At 42.9% G+C, this 16353-nt stretch overlaps 1 protein-coding gene across 1 annotated transcript in view; it reads right to left on the reverse strand.

The window, feature by feature from the left end:
• Positions 1-16353, reverse strand: part of LOC124805002 (zinc finger protein basonuclin-1-like) — a 297696-nt gene that overhangs the window by 139639 nt on the left and 141704 nt on the right. The window contains exon 3 of the mRNA XM_047265399.1: positions 6178-6283. Coding sequence (XP_047121355.1) covers positions 6178-6283 — 106 coding nt within the window. The remainder of the gene's footprint in view (positions 1-6177; positions 6284-16353) is intronic.

Below are 16353 nucleotides of genomic sequence, written 5' to 3' on the forward strand. Positions count from 1 at the left end.
AAATGTAACGATGTAGAGGCTTATCTCACTAGGGGTAAGACAGATACTGCCTACAGGAAAATTAAAGAGACCTTTGGAGAAAAGAGAACCACTTGCATGAATATCAAGCGTTCAGATGGAAACCCAGTTCTAAGCAAAGAAGGGAAAGCAGAAAGGTGGAAGGAGTATATAGAGGGTCTATACAAGGGCGATGTGTTTAAGGACAATATTATAGAAATGGAAGATAATGTAGATGATGATGAAATGGGAGATATGATACTGCGTGAAGCACTGAAAGATCTAATTTTTTTTCCACGAATATTACTGAAATGATTTTTCCCCTCTTCCGTCTTTCTCCATCACTCAGCAACACGTTGGAATTAATATTTTTGCTCACGTATGTTGCAATTAATACATTACCGAGTAATTAAAAACAGTTTGTAACTGGACGGGTAGAAGTTTACGACAGGTCGAGAAGAAGCTCGGAGACGGATGCAAATCGATCGTGGCCGTTCAGTGTATCCATCCAGCTGTTCGCCTTAAGCGATTTAAGGAAATCACATGGCAGCTGCCGTCCACCAGAGTACGAGTCCCTGTGCGCCCTTAAACACTAATCATCATCATCATCACGAGTCACTGCTTCACTTCACGCTATCAGTTAAACTAGGGCTGCAGTCTTTCTCACTTACTGTTCCATCTATATAACAAAGAATCAATGAAGGAAATAAAAGAAAGTTTCAAGAGTTGGATTAAAATTTCCTCGACAAGAATGTCGATGATACGATGTCCTGATAACATTGCCGTCCTCAGTGAAACTACGAAAGAAGTGCTATGTTGAACGTAGTCGACAGTCTGCTAACCACGGGAAATATGGATTGAGCGTGAACTAAAAAAAACGAAACCATGAATGAGTAACAGAAATGAGGTAAGTCTCAAACTTACATCTACGTCTGTACCCTGGCGGTGTCTGGTTGAGTATGCTTCTGGTATCACCATTCAGGAATCCTGAATGCTGAAGATTAACTAGACTGATAAGGTAAGAAATTATGTGGCTCTTTAAAGAACCGGTGACGAAAGGCAAGTGGGAAACCCTAACTAGAAGAAAGGACAGGATGCTGAGACGTAGTTGCAACATGTACCACAATTATTTCGGGACATTGCGATATTTGCCACTCGCAGATTAGCAACGTATAGGAAATCGCTGCGGTCCGCATCAAGTCAGAAGCCAAAAAGTGCGGATAGAAAAATGTCAGCAGCCTTCTCATACAACGTGTGCCCAAAGTTTCTGGGCATTCATTATTGTTGATACCCCTCAACCTCTACTAGCGGAAATTGGATCCACTTGAAAAATCATTTGTTATGACAAGTAAATTTCCTCCGTTTGCAACAATTCAGCTTTGTGAAAATATTTTTTGTGGATACGTGAGAGTTTTGTCATATCTCGCATGTGTGTTTGTGCAGAGTACAGGTGCGTGAGTGCGTGTGTACTATATTGTTGTGTTCCTGTTGTATGATGATGGGACGGAGAGGGTGAACCCCGTTGCTGGCACATAGCCCGCTCATCTCGTACGGCTCTAAGGAAGCCGCCGAGCCAAACGTCCCAAACCGAAGGACGGATTGCCACCAACACTGTCGTACTCTCAGTTCATGAGACTCTGCTGAGAGCTATGGAAACAATCCAGGACCCTGGTGCAACAACTGGTGATCCGGAACTTTAGATGACAGCTCTCCTCCTCTGGTCTGCCGAGGACTGGCAGCGAAAATTTCATCCACCACCAGGATTCAAACCTGCTAGCCTCCGAGGCGATTATTTTATATGAGGCAAAAATGTACGTTAAAATTAATGGAAATGTCGTTGTAGCCTTCAACAGTTCCTTTCTATCACTATTTGACGTTGATGTAACATAACTTACACAAGCCCGGATAACTCTAAAATATTTGTTACGATTGCAGTGGCTAATATTACGAACATTTATCACTATTTTAAAAAATAACATTACTGAATAAATACTGATACGTTTAAAGTAAGGCCAATTTGTTAGTCTGGACACTGAAACTAAATTTTCTTATAGGTGTCAATAGTGGGTATAATATGGATGTCTCCACTCAGAGATCGTAAGCTGTTCTTGAGCCGAATGGGCATTTTCGTTTACACACAAAACATCGGAAGTATTTATAATGTCTTTTGCAAATGGTAGTATGGCAACGGTAAACACGGCGTTCAAAAAAATGTGTCGAATACTTTGGGAGAAACTTTGGGGAAGAATACTTTGTGGAAACAAGAAAAACAAGTCCATTAAAGGTGAGTCCGGAAATGCATACTTTCTGAGATAAATCTAATAAACATGGGACTGTAAATGCATACATCCTGCGACAAACACGAATTTGCAGAAGGTTTTCAACTTGGCGTCCATTAATGATAATGCACCCCTCTGCCTTCCGGTGTAAGGAACTTGGAAATTTGTGGTAATGTCTTATGGGACCAAACTAATTACGTCATCGGTCCCAAAGCCGACACACTACTTAATCTAACTTAAACTAACTTAGGCTATGGACAACACACACATCCATGCCCGATGGAGGACGCGAACCTCCAAGGGGGTAGCTGCACGGACCGTGACTAGACTAGGCGCCCTAGACCGTGCGGCTACCCCGCCCGGCTGTAAGGAATAACGCACCATTTGAAGTACACTAGCTTGTTGTTGCACCTGCTGACACATACTGAAGACGCTTCCCAATAGTGTCCGCACATCGCTGATTGGCGTGACGTAGACCAATTCTTTCAAGTGTCTTCATAACTAAAAGTCTAAGGGATAAAGGCCTGTGGACGAGTATGCCAAGCTGTGCCGCCCCCCCCCCCCCCCCCCCGAAAAATCCAGCGGTCCTGAAATATCTGCGTTAGATGGTGCACATTGTGAGAAAAGTGTACTGGTGCCCATTATGCATGAACCACATTTCTATTCGCTGCTGCAACGGCACAGCCTCCAGCAAGGTAGGTAACACATTAATGAGAAAGTCCAGATAATGCGCCCCAGTTAACTTTGTGGTAGCACGTATGACTCTATTAATCTATCGCCAAGTACGCCTGCCCATACGTTGATTGAGAATCTCTTTCGTGACCTGTTTGAGGATTTACATCTGCCCATACATGCTGGTTATCGAAATATACAACACCATCTCGTGTAAATCCTGCCTCATCGCTATATAAAATCATGGATATGAACAGTGGATCTGTGGCACACTTCTGCAACAGCCACTTACTGACCGCTGCCATGATGGTCCTGTGGTCTTAGGGCATGAACGCGCGGTAGATGGTAGGGGTACAACAATTGGTCATGAAGTACCTCCCAGATAAGAGAGTGAGACATGCCTTCTGCTGCTGCTGATCGTCGTACAACTGGTTCCGTGGGTTTCTTTCACCGAACGCAGCACACGCGTCCGGACTGTGCGGGGCCTTCTACTGTCAGTCTTCGGACGTACCAGCTACCTGTGTCCCTCAGGAAAAGTCTGCCAAACAGTTTAGCAGAGGGCACCCTGCTCTGTGGATATCTCTCAGCGTGGAGGGTACGGGTTCGCAGGCTACGTCCATTTGCTAAGCTATAACAGAATATGATATCTGCCATTTCACTTGTAGAGTAGTAGGTTTCCATTGATAACAAGTGGTGGAAGAGAGAAAATGTAAATGTACTACACCATTTGACCGTACAGAGAGGGCGATAACTGTAAACACATAAGTGAATCCGCGTTTGGAAGAAGGAAAAGACAATGATACGTACCCAGGCTGACAGTTTTGTACAATAAGGCACACAAACACGACGAAAACTAACGTTGCCTACAATACTGCCGACAGGGGTGGCCGAGCGGTTCTAGGCGCTACAGTCTGGAGCCGCGTGACCACTACGGTCACAGGTTCGCAACCTGCCTCGGGAATGGATGTGTGTGATGTCCTTAGGATAGTTAGGTTTAAGTAGTTCTGAGTTCTAGGGGACTGATGACCTCAGTAGTTAAATCCCATAGTGCTCAGAGCCATTTGAACCATTTTGAACATACGAGTACAATACTACTCGAACCACACAACTGAGTGCAGACCATCGAATGGTAAGTAGAGTATTGTGAGTAAGACATCATAATAACCTGCCGACAAATTTGACGGAGTGCCAATGCAACGACTGTGCTGATATCCGCAACCAAGCGTCGCGCAGATCTTCCTATAAAAAAGTGTTTATATCGGAGAGTATGCGTTTGCGGACGCATGTTTATAGGACTTACTTTTCATGCTTCGATGGATGCTGCCACCTGTGAAAGTATTCGACACTTTGTTTTGAACACCCTGTATAAGTGTAGTTTTAGTAAATTTAATGCTCTTTGCTGATTTCAACGAGGAGTCCACATATAAGGCACAATAATCAGTCTCCAAGAAACGAATGTCTCATGGTGAGATTTTTAGCTAGCACAAGTCGATCTGATACGACAGTGAGGCGTGTAGAGAAGCAGTGCACAGAAGGAGAGCTGACTCAGCGACGAACAAACGTGGACCGCGTAATGTGTCCACAACTCAGGATCGTTGGTATAGTCTCCGCATGGCGATGGCAAATCTCACAGTGTCATCCTCACTGCTGGCTAAGCGCTGTGTCTCAGCACAGGTTGTGTACACCTGTCTGCGTCGACGGTTCTGCGTCGTATGGGATGTGGGACTGGCGTCGTGTATGCCTCTGCTTTGCCCTTCAGTGTGACAGAAGCACCTATGACGATGACGTGTACGAGAACGGTGTTTTTGTTGTGTAACACTGTAGCGGTTTTGCGCCCCAACCTGCTCTACAGCAATGGTTACATGTACGTTCTTTAGGCAATAACGTAATACAAGCTATGTACCTCCCGGAAGCCGTCGTTAATGGAACAAAAGTGTTGATTTCCAAAAAGGATTTGACTCAACGCAACACCACCACATTTAAGAGAACTTACTATTATTGACTCAGCATAACACCCTCACTTATTAGAGAACTTACGATTATATTTGATTGGCCCGAGAATTCCTTGGTAGAGAGGACGCAGCGTGTTAGATTTCATGGAGAGTCATAGACAGATAGAAGTAACTTCATAACAACCTCAGACGTTTTGCAGAAGATGCAATTATCTAAAATAAACCACTAACTGGAAAAAGTCACGCAAATATGTAGTCAGATTATGAAAAAAATTCAAAGCGGTGCAAAGATTATCAATTCTCTTCAAACGATCATAAACATGTACTTCACAAAAAGCGGAAGCTTATTACCGTCTTATACTATATTAATATATTAATTTATACAAATAACTGTGTGTGTTAATTTGTGGCGATATGACCTGGAATAATAGCGTAATCACGGTTGTAGGTAAAACGGGTGGCACTGTTCGGTTCATCGGTGGGATACTCGGTAAATGCACTCAAGAAAATAGAAAGCTTCTAACACACTTGTGCGACCCAGCCTAGAACATTGTCCAAGCGTGTAATACTCATAACAAACTGGGGATAGTGAACGTATACAAATAATGGCAACACGAATGGTCGCTGGTTTATTTCACTCACGACAGAGCACCACGAAAACGCTGAAATACCTGGAATGAAAGATGCTTAAAGATAGACGTCAACTATCTCTCGAAACCAAGGTACAAAGATTCGAGAACCAGTATTAAGTGAGAAATCTAGAAATATACTACTGCCTCCTACTAATCCCGTAATGATCGCGCACACATGAGCCTAATTACAGAATACTTAGAGATATTTAAGGAGTCGTTGTTCCCGTGTTCAGAACGTGAACAGAAAGAAACCTTCTGCCATATACTTCACAGTGGTATGAAATGAACGTATGAAGACAACATTAGACTACTTACAAAATACGTAGAGATATTTAAGCAGTCGTTCTTTCCGTGTACAGTACGTGAATTGAACAGAAAGAATTCTTCTGCCATGTACTTCACAGTCGTATGAAATGAACGTATGATGACTATAACATGTGCCGGAGATCGGCAATGCAGCGATTTGGCTACTTTACGGCTTTCTTCCAGTCTTACTTATGCGACTATGGAGACTGCAGCTTTGCCCAACACCAGTTTATGGGATAAAAGTACGCCAGTTACAACGGAGGCGTAGTCACCACCTTGGCAGCCTCTCCGCACAGCTGCCGGTACGTGCTACTGTGGCCGCTCGGCATTAACACTCACCGTGAGGTACCCATCCGTGTCCGCAGGCGCAGCAGAAACGACTTCCGTTTCCGGGGCTCGGCGTGAAGGCGGCGCAGTCGCAGCCCGGGACGCAGCATCTCGAACCCTGCACACAAACAGAGACCGTAGTCGCCACACTTCCTGGACTAAGTGCGCGTTGTCACGCCATGCACATAACCGGCCACCCTCTTTTGTTTGCCTGGATGTTGTGTGGTTTTTATTCACGTTGAGAGAACCGGCCAGGCTGCGCAATCTGTGAAGCAGCGAACCACCGGAACAGGACTGTGCTTTGTGTATGTTATTTCACTTAATAACGGTATTTATTGAACACCCATTCGGCCGAAATACAGAGTGAACCGGCACTCCACCGACAGACTTTCAGAGATGGTGGTATGGTCCAAAGACAAGAAAAAAGTCTAGTATACAGGGGATTTAAAATGCATACCTTAGAAGATTTGGACGCTTGTTCAGTATGAGAGACGTACCTCAGAGGAGCAAAAACAAACACTCATAGCTCTTAAGGCATGCAGTTTAGAGTACATGTTGACTAGAAATTTATTTCTTGTTTTGGTCCAGAATATCACCTTTCAAAAAATGTAAGGCAAAGATTTCTCAGTAGATGTGATGTGTATCACAGTAGAGAAAATGAACAAGTGGTTTTATCTCATAACGTATGCATTTTAGACCCCGCGTTGTGAGTAGCGTTTACTTGTGTGTATGTTATCGTTAATACAAACCTGGGAATGTCAACTGACAATCTAAAAGTGCTACTGAGCTCAAAGCCACATCACTTACATGAAACTGAAAAGAATCCTATGTGTGTGAAAACCGATCTCATTCATAAACAAATAAATAACCAAACCAATATATACATAGTTAAAAGAAAAAGTTTATATATATATATATATATATATATATATATATATATATATATCGGATACCAACGCCTTAATGTCATTGAAAAGAACCTGTATGGAGCTCATGGTTTGATGGTGTGGGGTGGAATTATGATTGGTGCACGTACATCCCTGCATGTCTTTGACAGAGGAACTGTAATAGGTCAGGTGTTAACGGGACGTCATTTTGCAGCAGTATGTCCGCCTTTTCATGGGTGCACCTTCCTCCTGATGGATGATAACACACGACCCCACTGAGCTGCCGTCGTGGAGGAGTACATTGAAACAGAAGATATCAGGCGAATGGAGTGGCCTGCCTGTTCTCCAGACCTAAACCCCATCGAGCACGTCTGGGATGCTCTCGGTCAACGTAACGCTATACGTCTTCAAACCCCTACGACACTTTAGGAGCTCCGACAGGCACTGGTGCAAGAATGGGAGGCAATACCCTAGCGGCTACTCGACCACCTGATCCAGAGTATGCCAACCCGTTGTGCGGCCTGTTTACGTGAGCATGGTGATCATATCACATATTGATGTCGGGGTACATGCGCAGAAAACAGTGGCGTTTTGTAGAACACGTGTTACGAGACGGTTTTCTCAACTTATCGCCAATACCGTGGACTTACAGATCTGTGTCGTGTGTGTTCCCTATGTGCCTATGCTATTAGCGCCAGTTTTGTGTAGTGTCACTTTGTGTGGCACCACATTCTGCTATTATCCTTAATTTATGAGTATGAGTGCATAACCACCATCCGTTTAGCGAAAAATGGACGAATTATGAGATTCCATCATATCACGCAGAATGATATCATTGCAAGTAGGAATGGGGAGTGATCGCTAGATAATTTTGCAGGTATTTAGAACGAACTTTCGAAATAACGTATACAGTCACCACGGCAAGTAACTAGAAAAATCCCATCCTTCTCCTCACGACTGTAGAAATTCTGAATCAGCTTGTAGCGACACTAGACAAAACCAGACTGCAACCCAAATCAGAACAGAACTTGTCGATAATCGGCACCCGATCAGAATTCCGAATATACAGTCCACCTGCAGCACTTCCGCACAGTCAACACCAGAGACACCGGCCTACTCTCAAGACAAAGACCCATTTCTTCATTGCCTTCTCTATCCGTCCTGTCTTAGATGCATAGTGTTGTGCCTTCTCACGCACACACAATCATCCTGAAAGAACAGTATCACATTAAATGAAAGGAAATGAGGCTGCAGAGAGCTCAGAATTTAGTCACTGTGATTCTGTATGCTTGAATGTATACATTCCACTATGGAATCCAGTTCGATATCATCCTCTAATTAGAGATACAATCTTGTTTTCAATGAAACTACCTTGCAAATTTGCCTGTTACCTTGGAAGTTCGTGTGGTAGCCATTAAAATAAACGTGTTTTTCGTTTCAGAGATAGTTTTTCACGAAATTTCAATCTCCAACTTTCTCCCGCAAATGCGAAAGTATTTAGTTCCGAACGCTGTACATTGAGAAAAATGACCATCGTAATAGTTGTCTGGCTGATTCGGGGGAGGGGACCAAACAGCGAGGTCATCGGTCCCATCGGATTAGGGAAGGATAGGGAAGGAATCCGGCCGTGCCCTTTTAAAGGAACCATCCCTGCATTTGACCGAAGCGATTTAGGGAAATCACGGAAAACCTAAATCAGAATGGCCGGACGGGTTTTGAACCGTTGTCCTCCCCAGTGCGAGTCAAGTGGGCTAACCACTGCACCACCTCGCTCGGTCCAAATGTAATGCAATAACAGAAATCAGAGTTTTAATGGAAAGATGTAAGTGATAATTTTCCCGTTGTGCTATTAGAGTTCGGAGCAGTGGAGAAGTAATCTGAAACTAGTTCTGTGACCTCTTTGTCAAACACTCCGTGTCAACTGCAGAGTAACACACAGATGCAAATGTGCTGCGTTTCATTGCTTTCCCCATAAATATTACAATAACAAACGTCAAAATCAGTTAATATGCCGCACGTTCTTTATACTCACCAAAGGGATACAATTTTAGTCGCGTTCCTGCACCCCTCTAGAATCTGATTGTTTGATGCCGATCAACTTGGTTCACAGTCTACGAAAACGATAAACGTCTGCACAACCTCAGGAAGTGAAAAAAATGTGGAGGAATAAATAGATGATGATGGAAAAAGTAATCTCGCCTCCTCCACTCTCCACTGCTCCCTGTCGCGTGCAGTGCATTTCAGAAGTTAGGTGGCAAACAACAACAGTGAGGAAATAGGTCGTTGTGTCTTGGGAGACTTAGGAAGGGACGCCCTGGATGGTGGAAGAGTTCTGCCGAGTGCGTGAGATTGTTCGCTAACTACCGGCCATATTATCTTGCCGTACAGTAACAATGCTTGGGTCCGCTGAAGATTCTATCAAATAGCCCAGACCAAGTGCAGCGAAGATAACTGTGAGTGCTCGATTGCTAGCTACCGACATCACCTTCTCAACAGTACCTTCAATTCGGGACCCATTCGGTAATAAGCACGAATAGGTCTTCCTTTTCTTTACACAGTTTGTCCTAAAATAATACATATTTATCATTTCAGATTCTTCTTTATTGATTATTACTTTTTCATTGAGTACATTGAAGTTTGTGGCGTACACAAATAAATAAACGATAAACCTTAATAAAACCGACAAATTGCAGGGTCATATTCCTGACGGGAAATGGGCGAAAAAAGATCCTATGAACAGGTGTCCAAGTTCTGACAAAAGCTGATCCGTCGGTAAGGAGGACTGCTGAGAGAAATCCTGTAATAATGATGACCTAGTGCAAAACCATAGACAAATTCGCCACATGGTGTGGCCGTGCGGTTAGAGGTGCCGTGTCACGGATTGCGAGGCCCCTCTCTCCGGAGGTTTGAGTCCTCCCTCGGGCATGAGTGTGTGTGTGTTGTTCTCAGCATAAGTTATTTTAAGTGGTGTGTAAGTCTAGGGACGGATGACCTCAGCAGTTTGATAACTTAGGAATTCACACACATTTGAACATCGACAAAATCCTTCCCGCAGAGGGAAATGCATTGCTGATAGTCCTTGTGCTCGTTACAATTGATAGGGATAGCAGCGGTCGTTATGCAGGATACATATAATCATGCTTTGGCTTACACCATGTTTGCAGACCACTTGCCTGGAGCTTATATTAGAGTTCGTCATAATATCCTGTTCAGCCCGACCCTCCAAATCTGGTGTTCACACAGTCTGCTACCTCTCTGCATATTTAGTCTATCTGAGAGGACAGATAATCACACAAACGCCCAAAAAGGGCTTGAAATGTTGCCTGATGTGGTTGCTGTTGTAAGACGTCCGGATTTAACGGGCCTTACATGAAATTTGTCCATAACAACAGTACCCTACAGTATGAGATCGACAAAAAATAATAATTACATTATATCAATAAAAGGCAATTGCAGTTAATCTCATGTTCCCGAAAACTAACAAAACAATCGTTACCAATATATGGTGAGTGGCAAGAAACAAACAAGTTAAAGCGAAACACATTTCGGAGACAAACCGAGCAGGTGGTTAATGATATCGTAAAACTCCCATTTAGCAAGGGAACGGGGAGTCTCAGCACAGAAAGGGATAAGGCCAGGACAATATATTATTCCTTTTAGCGTAAATAAGGCCGGGACCGAGGGTAAGTGGCTGCACGTCATTAACAGGGCTAGGCTGCGACTCAGCAAGAAAAATAAAAATGTACTCACCTCTACAAAGATGGTGACTGGCTGAAGCCATACTTGGCGATGCAGAAGCGACACGGTGGGGAGATCCCCATTATATAAAAGCTTTTTGAGACCTAAAATTAAGGCTCTCTCTCTCTCTCTGTCTCATGGCACACCGCGAATGTGTGTGGTGATAAGCAAAGGCATTGACAGTTTGCTTTCTGCGAAGTGAGGTCGATACGCTCCACGTATCGTGGCGACAGGTAGCAAAGCAGTAGTTAAATATTCCTGCAGGAACTTTTGCGGGCAAATAAATTGTGCACGTCGCTCCAGCCCATAGCGAGTGTGCAATAGCCATTATTTCGACTATGGAAAGTTTAACGCTCTACGGAACGGAGGAAAGTATCGACTTAGTGAATTCAGTCAAGGCCAGAGTATGGAATTAGCGTTTTAGATCCAGCATTGCTGCTGTACTGCGTTGGGATGAAGCAGCTATTCCAGACGTGGTCTTAGCGTTTAGACTCATCGGCGTAAATTAATGTTACATTAAATTAATCGCAAGTCAGAGGAATTTCAGTTCGTTACGAACTGTTGAAATGGTATCAAGTTGAAAGACGCTGTATGTACCATGTTACCGTTCACACACATTTAAATACGAGCTGAATAAGAAAAACGTTAATTTTTTGTTAAGGAATAGCATACTATGATTTCCTGCCACTTTCCAGTTGCCACGTGCCTCCTTGGTCCTGGTCAAGCACTCCCCTTGCTTGCAACCTCGAGCAGTGGAGCAGCAGCGAAGTTGTGCCGCAGCCAACCATTTAATGTCGAACCCCTCTGTGACTCAGCGCTCTTCGTCCTTCGGCCCCCCTACTTCTTCGCCGAAGCTGCGACCGTTAATGGAACACAGTGTCCTTCCCTGCCTAAACATCAGTCATTACTCACTTGTCAGCGCTTATCTTGCTTATCGATTATAAAGTAATAGAGACACACTAAGAGAGAAGTGGTCCTTTCTCAAGTGACGGGACGGATAAAGGGTAGATTCACTTATTCCCGTGTACTTTGCAACCGACAGCATAACATAATTTAAGTTCCGCCGTCATTACAGCCAAATACAGGTGCATAGTCACTTTTCCGCTTTAGTTCGTTCACATTTTTGAATGCACGCTAGCGCCGCTAAGGTATTGGTGGACGCTGTTTTTGGTGTTTTTGAGAAGTTTGTTGCCTACGCGTCAGGCGTCTGTAGCAGCGAGCAAGATGTGGTGACGTGCAGAACGGGGATTGTGAACACGCCATACAATATCAATTACTGATGTTAAACGGGGTCGATCAAGGCTTAGAAAGTAGTTTCCTACCTCCTTTGTGAAATCGCTCAAATCTGAAATTGTGCATGACTTTGAAACCTGTTATTTTACAATATCTAATTCAGCAGTGCTGGTGTACCATGCAATGAGCTTTACATACTGACAGCATTATTACTTCCTGTATTTGGAAAACTTGACATCGTCCTAGGAGGGAGTCAGGACACTGTATTATTTACTATACACTAGCTTAAGGACCAGCTGCTTCGCTCGCTTAGAATGTATGACCTGCAGAGATTTTTTGTTGTTATTTAATGGAGTTTTTATGTTGTTCACAAATTTCAACAGACTGTAAGGTTTTCAGTCTAATTAAGGCTATATAAGCTTGCTCTTTTCCGAATGGTCTTCTGACCAAAAACCGATTCTACTAGCTGGAGTTCAAAGTTTTTGATAATAATGCCTCTTGAGTTCTTGTGCAGATAGTTCCACAATGACTTTCATCCCGTAACAAATATTTATTTACATCTAACCGAGAAGAGAAATACCAATTTTAATAAATTTAGCTTTAAAATTTTTTAATGTAACAAAATATTTTCTTGTAAATATTTATCACCTATTGCTCTCCCTAAAGAGTTGAATTTCCAGAAACACTCAAAAAGTACTTATTTATTTCTAACCGAGAACTCAAATACCAGTTTCATAGATATAGCCTAAAAATCATTTAGTAGTTCTTTGGTAGTTATTTATTTTCAAGAAAGCTTTGACCCACTATTTTACCCTCTTAGTGGTTGAATTTCCAAAAATGCTACAACACATATTTTTTATTTTCTGACTGAGAAACCAAATACCAGTTTTCGTAGTTGTAGTTTCAAAATTCTCTTAATAGGGACATGCTTTCAAAATGCCTTTCATCCACTATTTAACCCCCTTAGGAGTAGAACTTCGGACAATCCCTTCTTAAACGATGCCTACATATAAGATCGACGCCCTGACCTCAGAAAATAAAAAACGACGAAAGAACTACTAAAGGATTTTTAAGGCTATATCTATGAAAACTGGTACTTGAGTTCTCGGTTAGAAATAAAAAAAAGTACTTTTTGAGTGTTTCTGGAAATTCATTTCTTTTCGGGAGAGCAAAAGGTGATAAAAATGTACAATAAAATATTTCCTTACATTAAAAAATTTTAAAGCTAAATTTATTAAAATTGTCAGACGCATTGTGGAAATCTGGGAGTAAGGAATCTGCGCGTTGCTCATCGTTGATGGCTCGCAGGCAAGCTGAATTTCGCTTTCTGTGCTAGTGTTGATTTATGGACCGAATATTTTCTCTCTCTCGATAATTTATTATATTTGAACTTAGAATGTACTCAAAAATTCTGCAGCAAACCAACGTTACAGAAATTGATCTGCCATGTCGCCGTCCGTTCTTTTCTTGTCTCTTTCCTGTCTCTTGGAACTTCCCACTGGGCTAAGTGTGGGGCCAGCGTCGAAAAGTTCTCTCTGTAAAAGAAAAAAAATGACGTGGGGTATCGTCAGAAAATCGCTGTGGCATACCACAGTTGGCAACACCCATCGATACCGCAGACATTAGTGTTGTCTCGCTGTAGTTCACAACGGTGATAGGAGAGACAGAAGAAGACGTGCCCTCTGTCTCAGTACAGGAGAGCTCCCGCACGGAGGTTAATTCAGAGCGGAGCGTGGGAGCTATCTGTCCCAGTTCGTGACCTCAGCTGAAGCGATCGACATCATAGAGTAGGGCCAGCGTTAGTCGAATCTCAGATGGAAATGCACTTTTGTAAATGTTTCACGCTGTACTTGAAGAGAACGGTTTGCTAATTAGTGCATCCAGTGATGCTTTAATGGTGTGTAATACTTGTAAATTATTAAGCAATCCGTTGGCAAACCGTTGTATCAAGTTAAGAAAATCTTTTTGTTCATTCATTTAATAAAGTGAACTAATACGTTGGAGTTAAGATGAGCCATCTCCTAGAGCACCCAAAGAACCCATAGTTATGGCCGGAAAATTGTAGTTTCGTCTGGTCTCAACAATTTGGACTCCTTCTAGACATGGCGATTTACTTGTTTTCGATTCTTTCACCTGGTTTTCAACCATAGGGATGCTTATGTTTATGTTCTCCGTACGAGAGACAGCAAGATTGTGAAACGATATTAAGTCTGTACGATCGCTTGCGTGAATGATTTTTATACGCGAAATTTTAAACTTTGGCTTTCCTTCTGTTGTCTAATGTTACTGTTCCCTATTACCGTGGGTGGCGACCATGCCAGCTGGTGCCATCTACTGTCCTCGGCGAGAGACTAAACGAGTGTGATCAGTGGGAATGTACCAGAAGCAGGGTCAGTGAGGAGCAAACGGCGGTGGGGGTCCACTGGAGGCGGCTCGGTGGCTTCGGATAGGTGGGCTGGCCCACCTCCAGCACGTGCAAGGTCAGTGCAGCCCACAGTAAGCCGTGTAGTGTGGCGTCACTGCAGCCCCGTCACGTCGTGGCGCTCAGATGGTAATTACGATAGGCCGGGGGCTGTGGGCACCCATCGGCGGCAGGTAGCGTCCCTCCTCTCTCCCGGCCTTCGGTAAAAAATAACCGCCACCAGCTATGGGCCCACTTCTCTATCCAGGCACGGCCCCGGCTTGGACCTAGTACCAAAGTAGCACGTTTATATGCGACACATTCGGAAATTTCTACCATTAAGAATATTTTGTGATTTACCAAAGGCTTTTAATTGTGTGGACAGTGATGTCCTAATGTAAAAGTTCATCTCGTAATGTGTATCAGTTCCCCATCAATCACCCAACGATAAATACGCAGAATTTGCAGCAATCAGAAATGCTGTACCACAAGGCACGATTTTAGGTCCATGTTATTTCTGTTGTACACAAATGTTACTCCATTTGTAGTTTCAGATGGCAAAAGTACTTTCTTTTCTTTTTTTGAATCGTCGGACTGGTTTGGTGTGTCTCGCTATGAATTCCTTTCTTGTGCCAACCTCTTCACCTCACAGTAACAGTTGCGCCATACTTCCTCAATGATTTGTTGCGTATGTTCCAATCTATGCCTTCTCATACGGTTTTCACCCTCTACAGCCTCATCTAGTACCATGGAAGTTATTCCCTGAGCTCTTAACAAACCTACTATCTCCCCGTCACTAACTCGTGTCAAAGTTTTCATTTATGTTCCTCGTTTGGCGGTTCTCCAGAGAACATCCCCATTCTACAGTCACCAATCCACCTAATTTTCAGCATCATTGCCAGTCAAAAGCGATGTTTGAAATTTGGAACACTGCACTTGTCAACCACCATAACCTTATTCCAAACAACAAAGCAGATGGAAAGATAATGACAAACACTTCACGCAATTCCAGTTAAAGCCGGATTACACGGAATACATTCAACATAAGCTCAGCAGTGGAAAATATATACAAGCCAACACGGAAACGTCAAAAGAGTTGACAAGTTTAAGTATTTGCGAGAATGGATACAATGAAATGGATGAGATAACACCAAAAGTAAAGGTCGAAGAAATTTGAATTATTATACAAATTCACCCAAAACCGATGTAATAAATGATAAGTATTGTTCCAGGAAAACATTAAACCATATGCAATGATAATTTAACCGGAAGCGCTCTATGGATCTCAAAGCTTAACACTGAAGGAAAGAGGTGAATAGTAAGGCGTGGAAAAGAATGAAAGAAAAAAACTCAGAGAAATTTTAGGACTACAAAAGAACAAAGATAGCAACTGGACGAAGAGGAGAAATGAAGAGTTATATATAAACATAGAAACAATCACAGTCAAATTAAGGAAGAGGTGATTAAAGTTTTACGGTCATATAGTTTCAGTTCAAAATAAAAAGATGACTCCACAGATGGCTGAAGGAGATAAGAAGGGGATTGAGCAAACTTATAAAATACACTATGCAGGGCAGAGAAAATATCGGGCTACTGATCAATAGCGCAAAATTTCCTTTCCAGCAACAAAAATTACAATTTAGGAGAGTGATGTAAAACGAATAGAGAGCGAAAAGAAGCTCTGGAAAAATAAGAAGAGAATGATCGTACCACAGTCTTAGGTTCTAAGCAGTCTGGAATTCGCCAAATTTTGTAATAAATAAGTACTTATTTTAACCAAACGATATGGTGGAAATATCTTTCTGTGAAGGACTGCGGATGAAGGGATAAACCGGTGACTGCCTCAAAGATGGTGACTGCATTTGCGGCCCCTTTGAGGCACGCCTGTGTAACACCTGCCGGTACCTGCGTCAGTGTAAACACTCCCTA

The sequence above is a fragment of the Schistocerca piceifrons genome, chromosome 7 (genome assembly GCF_021461385.2).
Source record: "Schistocerca piceifrons isolate TAMUIC-IGC-003096 chromosome 7, iqSchPice1.1, whole genome shotgun sequence".
NCBI lineage: Eukaryota > Metazoa > Arthropoda > Insecta > Orthoptera > Acrididae > Schistocerca > Schistocerca piceifrons.